The sequence below is a fragment of the Physeter macrocephalus genome, chromosome 3 (genome assembly GCF_002837175.3).
Source record: "Physeter macrocephalus isolate SW-GA chromosome 3, ASM283717v5, whole genome shotgun sequence".
NCBI classification, from domain to species: Eukaryota; Metazoa; Chordata; class Mammalia; order Artiodactyla; family Physeteridae; genus Physeter; species Physeter macrocephalus.
In genome coordinates, this window is record NC_041216.1 from 24,761,521 (window position 1) to 24,770,056 (window position 8,536).

General features: G+C 43.9%; 1 protein-coding gene and 1 non-coding gene across 3 annotated transcripts; one reads left to right on the plus strand and one right to left on the minus strand.

Moving 5' to 3' along the window:
* Positions 1 to 1,024: 1,024 nt before the first annotated feature.
* DFFA (DNA fragmentation factor subunit alpha) lies at positions 1,025 to 7,348 on the minus strand. Of its 2 annotated transcripts, XM_028487860.2 has the most exons (4): positions 7,054 to 7,320; positions 6,685 to 6,833; positions 5,624 to 5,737; positions 1,025 to 1,260 (listed from the first exon to the last, which is right to left on the minus strand). In XM_028487860.2, exons 1-4 carry the CDS (start codon positions 7,241 to 7,243, stop codon positions 1,135 to 1,137), a joined length of 579 nt encoding a protein of 192 aa, XP_028343661.1. In that variant the 5' UTR covers positions 7,244 to 7,320; the 3' UTR covers positions 1,025 to 1,134. The 2 variants fall into 2 exon arrangements, with proteins under 2 accessions (XP_028343661.1, XP_054939757.1); XM_055083782.1 differs by lacking the exon at positions 5,624 to 5,737 and having other exon boundaries at positions 7,054 to 7,348.
* LOC112065373 (small nucleolar RNA SNORD77) lies at positions 5,112 to 5,180 on the plus strand. The gene has a single exon (XR_002892000.1). It is a non-coding gene; the product is annotated as a small nucleolar RNA SNORD77 (small nucleolar RNA).
* Positions 7,349 to 8,536: the final 1,188 nt, after the last annotated feature.

Sequence of the window (8,536 nt, forward strand, 5' to 3'; positions counted from 1 at the left end):
CCGAGATGGAGGCAGGAGTAAACAAGTGCTCAGTTCCAAACCCTAATCAAATTTCAGTTCTCCCCTGTAGCCCTGAAATCCTTTCTTGATTACACACATCGTTTATGGCTCTTGAATCACAGACTCTAAAGAAAACTTCCAGCGTGAGGTTTTTCAGGTGCTAAACTTTTAAAACTTAAAGATTCAAACCTGGAGTAACAGAAAGTTTCTGAGGGTCAGGGCTATTATCAGGAAAACCAGCAAAGGCTGGCTGGAGGGCACTGTGATATTTTCTTCTCTGGACACCAGGGGAGCAGACCCACGGAGTGTGACTCCTGACTGTTCCATTCTGTCTTCCACAGAGCTGAGCTCATATTCATAATTACTAGCTGAGTAAAGTATAATGCGATGGAAGTGCCTTAACAGCATCCACATTTCCAAACACAGCAGCTTTCAGAGCCCAGTAATCGGGTCAGTGCACTGGTGGAAGATGCCTGCCTGAAAGGCCAGCTAACCTTCAGAACTGAAGATTCTTCTAGAAGAAAAGCATGCTCACTGTTTTTCAGTTTCAGTTGGGGTCATACATACACAGTCCTTAAGACTGGAGATGGTAACTTTTTTTTTTTTTTTTTTGGCCGCACCGTGTAGCATGCGGGATCTTAGTTCCCTGACCAGGGATCAAACCTGTGACCCTGCAGTGGAAGCACAGAGTCTTAACCACTGGACCACCAGGGATGGCCCTATAACTTTTAGCCAAGTAATATCTGAAGGAAATGAAGCTATGTTAATGACACTGCCAGGAAATTCATCAAGTTTAAGCCTACCTTAGTTCAGTGGCCTTGATAAAATGTTAACTGGCATCAACTGCATGTTAGACTAGAGTAAAATGCTCATGATTAATAAATTAGGGTAAAATGGGTAAATTAGGGTGATTTCCTACCATCTTAAAGTCTACCTTTGTGTAGTTCAATATAGTCAAATGTGTAGATCTAGGACATCAAGACCTGGACAGCTTCTAATTCATTCTCTTGCATTTATTTCCAGTATTTGTCACCAGAATAGATCCTTAACTGCTAAGGAAGAATTGATGTGGCATAAGCATTCGACAGAAATCCTTTCATAGCATTCCTACGTCAGTGCTGACAGCAAACCATTTCAGCGGAAAGTCAGACCAGTAAGCTCATGGGAGATGCGTAAACACCTTGAATTGACAGCGCCTGCTGAAGGGATGACCCACATCTTAATAACAGCAGCTTCTTCGACAGAGACAGGGATTCGATTCTGAACAAATCAGAAGAGGAAATGTCATTTGGCGCTGAAAAAAGAAGGAAGTTTTCTGTTTCTAGACTAGGAAGGAAGAGGCAAAGGACAGCCGGGCAACCTACTATTTCTAGCTTCTCATAACCCTAATAAAAACACGAAATTATCCTTTGTAATTAAATAAGTGAACAGATACGTGTTTGTCTTATTAAAATAACTGTAAGCTGGAGAAAAAGCTAGAATTTTCTTGGTGATAGTTCTTGTAACATGACATTAGAAAATACCAAAGAAAATCCCATGGCCCTGCATTAACCTGTTGGTTCACTTCCTTATAATTGTGGAAGTGTTGTCCGACTTAGTTTGAGCAAACAGCTAACTTTAAGGATCAGCAATCTGAAAATTTAATGCAGCTCCTGGGGAGGAGTGAATCTGTTCCCTTCATTGGAAGCTTCCGAATAGGACGGAGGACTCCACCCCCCCACCTTTATTACTTAAAAACCTCAAGTAATATAAGACACAGCCAAAATAATTTAAGGCAAAACCCTATAAATACAACAAAATAAGAAAAAAACCCTGAAGGCAAAAAAAAAAAAAAAAAAAAGATAATAAAAGACTAGATAATTAGGAAATTAAAAAATTGGTTAGTAAAGGCACATCAATAATTCTTGTAATTAATGTATTTTTTAAACAGACTATTATTTTATTCCTTTCTTTCTGGAAAATGAAAAATCCATTAGTTTTTTTCCTTTTGCTTTTACCCAGAAATTAAAGGTTGGTAAGTGGTAATTAGCACAGCTCCTGTCAAAGCCAGTTGCCTAATGGGGACCGACATTTGACTTGAGTTGAAAGAATGGAATATGGCTAATGTAGAGTTCATTAGTCCCAGTTGCTTTCTTTGACGTTATTTTCTCCTAACATAGGAACAGGCATGCCCTGCTCTCTCTCTCTCTCTCTCCTCTCCTATTTTTAGACATATTGCTGTGCTGCTACATTTCTATTCTAGAAGGCCTGGAGGCACAGTGGTGTAAGGAAGGTAAGTGGCAGCTGGGGCAAAATAACTCTCACTCCACATTTCGTCTAGGGTTTGCAGACTAAGGTCTTTGCTCCTGCCCCCGTCTCTGGCCCTGGGGAGGTGAAAGGGAACCACTCCCTACATTGACTCTGTGCTGGGTTCTATGCTCTTCCTCATACTTAACTTCATTTAACCCTTTCAATCTTGGGGCCTTAGGCTAACCTAACATTTTTGGAAACTACTGGCCCATAAGGTGAGACTCAACGTGGGTCTGTCTCCAAAACCCATAGTACTTTTTCCACTCTCCTATGCAGCTGAGATGCTTGGTGGGTTTGTTTCAAGTACAGAAGGCCAATACCAACACCCAGGCCAGTCAACTAAAGCTCTACTGTGTATTTGACAGAAATAACTAACTGAAGAAAACATTTGTCATTCAGCAGGGCAAAGATGGAAATGTTGACAGAATTGGTGAATAGAGATGCTATTCTATTATTTCTGGAATACAGGCTTCCTTTACTACTGGGCTAACTACACAGCGTTCACAAGGCTGATTGATTTACTTCTCTTACACCCCAGCACAATGACTACAGTTAGAAATCTTCGGGCGATCATGTTGCAGACATATTAGGCCTTTTCCAGTCAAGTACAGAAGGCCAATACCAACACCCAGGCCAGTCAACTAAAGCTCTACTGTGTATTTGACAGAAATAACTGAAGAAAACATTTGTCATTCAGCAGGGCAAAGATGGAAATGTTGACAGAATTGGTGAATAGAGATGCTATTCTATTATTTCTGGAATACAGGCTTCCTTTACTACTGGGCTAACTACACAGCGTTCACAAGGCTGATTGATTTACTTCTCTTACACCCCAGCACAATGACTACAGTTAGAAATCTTCGGGCGATCATGTTGCAGACATATTAGGCCTTTTCCAGTTGGAGCTGACTCCAACTGATTCCACTGGTATTAACAAAACCAGTCATCTGGATGTAGAGTAGGAAAGAGTATGTGGACTTAAGAGAAAATACAAATAAGTAGAAAGAACACTGGAATTAGAACCAGAAGACCTGCCTTTGAACCCTGGCCCTCCAATTAGCCTTGTGACATGAGGCAAGTCATTGACCCTCCCTGAGCACAACTTTGCTCATGCACAAAATGAGAGGCGACAAGCCACGCCCTGCTTATTAGCTCACTCAGTTTTGAGGCTCCAATGTGGTAGGTGCTGGCACAGAGCAGACTACAAACTGCTATAAAAATCCTCAACTGGCATTACTGCCCCTCCAGGGGGCATTCTGAAAATGTGTGGGGCTGTTTTCAGTTGCCTCAATACCTGGAGGTTGCTACTGGCACTGAGTGGGTGGGGTAGAAAGTGGGACGCCTGTCGTCCTGCAAAGCACGTGACTGTTCCACACAATGAAGAATCATCCCGTATCCCACGTGACCTTTTGCCCCCACCTGACTTTGATATGTCATTCTGGATGTTCATAGGGATGAAAACCTCTTCCAAATTAATTAGCCCCAAACCTAATTCTGTTTTATATGTAAATACAAAGTATTTTTTCCAGTTTTAACGTTCCCTGGATCTGTCAAGAATGCAGCCACCTTGTAAATCGAGGATAGATGATGTGTTACTCTGTCCAGAACAATGTCATTGTGGATGTTCATAGGGATGAAAACCTCTTCCAAATTAGCCCCAAACCTAATTGTTTTATATGTAAATACAAAGTATTTTTTTCCAGTTTTAACGTTCCCTGGATCTGTCAAGAATGCAGCCACCTTGTAAATCGAGGATAGATGATGTGTTACTCTGTCCAGAACATCACTGTTTGTTTTGGGAAATCCCATTACAAAGGGCAATGCTGCTTGTGGTACTTGAGTTGGCAGTCACTACACTGGCTGCCTCTAACAAATTCACAGTAATTCAGTGGGTAAGTACAAGCATCTGACAGCTTCATCGTGCCTTTCGTATGGTCATCTCCAGAAAGTGACATACTGAGATACACACCATGTTGTTGGAAATTATTTTCCTTTATTTCTTCTGAAATACTACATTTGGGGGTATTATGTTGATGAAGGTGTGCACATAGGTAGGTTATCAGCTCTGGCTTTCATTTAAGGATAATTAAGAAGGCATTATAAAATATGCTATTAAAAAAGAAATATTGGGGCTAATAAGTGAGAACAAAAGCGTAAGGCATTAGTAAGAGTATGCTGAGTAGGTCTGAGTCCTCCTTGAGGAAGGGCACAGGAGAAGGAAACAGTTCTTTTTGTTCTGTTTGTTTTCTGTACCTCTCCCTCGTCCTAGGACTTACTTATTGTTATATTTCTTTACTTAATAATTAGCCAATGTATCTCTTAATAGCATTCTATTTTCCTCTAAGTATGCTTAAAAAGTAAGTCAAATAAGTCAGTAACTAATTATCTTTTCCCTGCAAGAGAGACTGCATTGTAGATGACAAAACCCGAAGAACAAGCTTGTACAGAAACAGGGGGACTATAAACCAGAAGTCTCTACTTTGCACCCAGAGAGACCTGGAGTCATATCTCATGGAGACTGATTTAATGACCTTTTTATACCCCCTGCTGATAAAACACATTAGAAAACTGAAAAGTTTCACAGTGGTAATGCATATAATTTCACAATACTGAATTAGATATTAGAAATGGTGAATTACACTCCGTATGTCCCTATGGACTGCAAATTTAATACGTGACTTTAAAACAAACGAAAAAATTCCCTAACTAACTTGAGAAACAAGTTTGTGGCCATAATCAACACTCTGATATGTCATCTTCTCTACTGTTATTTGTGTTTAAAATTCTGCCGTTCCATCTTTAGAATAAGAAGAGTGGGTCTATTACTATGATGGCTGCATAGTTCAACAGGTTGAATCGTGAAAGAGATATACCATTTATCTGATGTAGAAGAAGAAAAAAAATTAAAAAAAAGAATAGCGGGTCTGAAAATATGACAATTTCTTTTCCCTGCCCTTTACAACTACTGTTAGAGAACATAAGAACTTGCAATTAGAGGAGGTGGGATATTGCTGGTGCAGCTCTATGGTTCAAAATAGGTCGGAGAGCCCATGTGGAGATCTGGAACAGCTTTTCTGGAAAGGGCATGAAGCCTGTCTTCCAGCCTGTTCCAGGAGAACATTCTCGAAGGCAGGGGGTAGAGGAGTATGTAGGGAGCTACAAGGATTAGGCTGAAGGTATTTACTGACACTGATACAAAACCCAAGGTTTTCTTTGGCATGTTTCTGGCTGCCAGCTATGTGGGGTCTCGTTTGGCTTGTTTGGGATTCTGCACTTCTCCAGGCAGCGAACTCTTCCTTGCTGAAATGCTCCTCAGAGAATACAAGCTCTGTACCTGCTGGAGGCGCAGGCTAAGTTCCTGATTACAGGTCTGTTGAACAGCTTCCGTCTTCTTTATGTCCCAGTTCAAAGCAACAGCCAATGCTTTAGGGTCCTCCTTGGCAACCAACTGTGGCAAGAGTGAGAACCATTAAGAACCAGCACCTCTGCTGCTCTCGTGATTTTCTTTAGGGGGGTGAGAATCGGCAATATCAGTCTATGTCATGTCTTTATGCTGAAATGCCAGGTCTCCATCATATTCAATTGTCACAGGCCTCGTCTCACCATACAACACCAAAAGGAAAGGACCTCTATAGAGTAGTTTACTTGGAGCAACAATAAAGTCCTCCGCTCACAGGAAATTTAGCCAAGCTCAAGTCAGTACAGCTTCTTTCCCTTCTAGCTACACCAAGGAAGTACTGGGAACAGGGACGAGGGTGAAGCATAAGAAGGAGCACCCAGGGACTTCCCTGGTAGTCCAGTGGTTAAGATTCTGCATTCCCACTGCAGGGGGCACAGGTTCGATCCCTGGTCGGGGAACTAAGATCCCACATGCCACTCGGCATGGCCAAAAATAAAATAAAATAAAAAATAAAAATAAAATAACTGTGAAACAACTGATGAAACAAAAACACAAGCTACAGCAAATCCCCCCCCCCCCAAAAAAGAAAGAAGGAGCACCCACTTTGATGGGTTCCCTTCATCAAGCCTCCAGTTCCCTGGTCTGAGAGTGCGAGACGATCCCCTAGAGTGGGCCTTTCTCAAGGATATTTTATGTGCTTCTATGGCTTATGGATCTTTTTCAACCACTGACAGACGCATCTCAGAAGCCTGAGTCCTGCTATTCCTCCCTGTCGGGGTCAGACATTTCATTACCTACTTTGGATCAGAAAATAATGTTTGATGATCTGAGGGAGTGCACCCATTTTGTTTAAGATTTGGATTAAATGAGATGTTTGCAAATGCTTTGCATATAATAATGGGCAAATTGACAGCTATGATTCAAGGTCTGCAGAGGTGAAAAAACCTGATACAAGCCTCTCCTTGCAAAGGTCAGGGTCCCTGGTGCGCGCCCACCTCCAAATCTTGACTAGACAAACTCAGCTCTGGGGCGGGTTTCTCCTTCAGCGCAGTGAGGATCTGGCTCGTCAGTGCAATTTCGGAGGAGCTCTCTCCAGTACCCGTGTCAACTGCATCCCTCTCATCACCGAGGCCAGCTTTGGACTCTGCAAAGCAGATGTGAGACAGAGGTCAGCACACCATGTACACATACAGCCATACCAACATCCAGCCAGAGCAATCAGCTGGGCAGACAGAAGCCTGTCATCTCAAGATGCCAGCAGCTGTGGCTTCACTGTTTTTGACCACATGGTAAGCATCTGGCTCTCTCTCAAGGAGAGGCTCTACTGAGTTCTCAGTGTAACTCCCCCAGCCGATGAATCCTACCTTGCTGCTTCAACAGGATGCTGCCCTCCTTCTCCAAAGCCCGGAGGTAAAGCTCCAAGAGCTGCTTGGACTGACGGGCTTCCTCTCTCTGGTCAAGGACCTGCTGGAGGGTGTTCTGGAGCCCCTGGACTGCGACACGACTTTGGCTGAGTTCCTGAGCCAGCTCTGAACATGGGACATCAATAAGCATCTGACAAACAAATACGGACGTTAAGAAATCGGGCTGGTGCGCAAGGAGAGGGGTTTAAGCGCGCCGCTTAAAGGAGCTCCAGAGACAGGCGCGGAGCTGCTGAAGAGACAAGAGACTTTTTCTTGCCTCTTTGTTTCCTGGTGCGAGAGGAGAGGGGATTAAGCGCTCCGCTTAAAGGAGCTCCAGAAATGGGCACGAGCCGTGGCTACCAGCGCGGACCGCAGAGACGGGCATGGGACGCTAAGGCTGCTGCTGCCGCCACCAAGAAGCCTGTGTGTGAGCACAGGTCACTCTCCACACCTCCCCTCCCGGGAGCCTGTGCAGCCTGCCACCGCCAGGGTCCCGGGATCCAGGGACAACTTCCCCGGGAGAACACACGGCACGCCTCAGGCTGGTGCAACGTCATGCAGGCCTCTGCCGCTGCGGGCTCGCCCCGCATCCGTACCACTCCCTCCCCCAGGCCAGAGTGAGCCAGAGCCCCCGGATCAGCTGCTTCTTTAACCCCGTCCTGTCTGAGCGAAGAACAGACGCCCTCGGGCGACCTACGCGCAGAGGCGGGGCCAAGTCCAAAGCTGAACCCCAGGAGCTGTGCGAACAAAGAAGAGAAAGGGAAATCTCTCCCAGCAGCCTCAGAAGCAGCGGATTAAAGCTCCACAATCAACTTGAAGTGCCCTGCATCTGTGGAATACCTGAATAGACAGTGAATCATCCCAAGTTGAGGAGGTGGACTCTGGGAGTAAGATATATTATTTTTTTCCCCTTTTTGTGAGTGTGTATGTGTGTGCTGCTGTGTGAGATTTTGTCTGTATAGCTTTGCTTTCACCATTTGTCCTAGGGTTCTGACCGACCTGTTTTTTTTTTGTTTGTTTTTTTTTTTACTTTTTAAAATTTTTCTTAATAATTATTTTTTATTTTAATAACTTTATTTTATTCTACTTTACTTTATCTTCTTTCTTTCTTTCTTCCCTCCTTTCTTCCTTCCTTCCTTTCTTCCTCCCTTCCTCTTTTCCTTCCATCCTTCCTTCCTTTCTTTCTATTTTTTCTCCCTTTCATTCTGAGCCGTGTGGATGAAAGGCTCTTGGTGCTCCAGCCAGGCGTCAGGGCTGTGTCTCTGAGGTGGGAGAACCAACTTCAGGACACTGGTCCACAAGAGACCTCCCAGCTCCACGTAATATCAAACGGCGAAAATCTCCCAGAGATCTCCATCTCAACACCAACACCCAGCTTCACTCAACAACCAGCAAGCTACAGTGCTGGACACCCTATGCCAAACAACTAGCCAGACAGGAACAC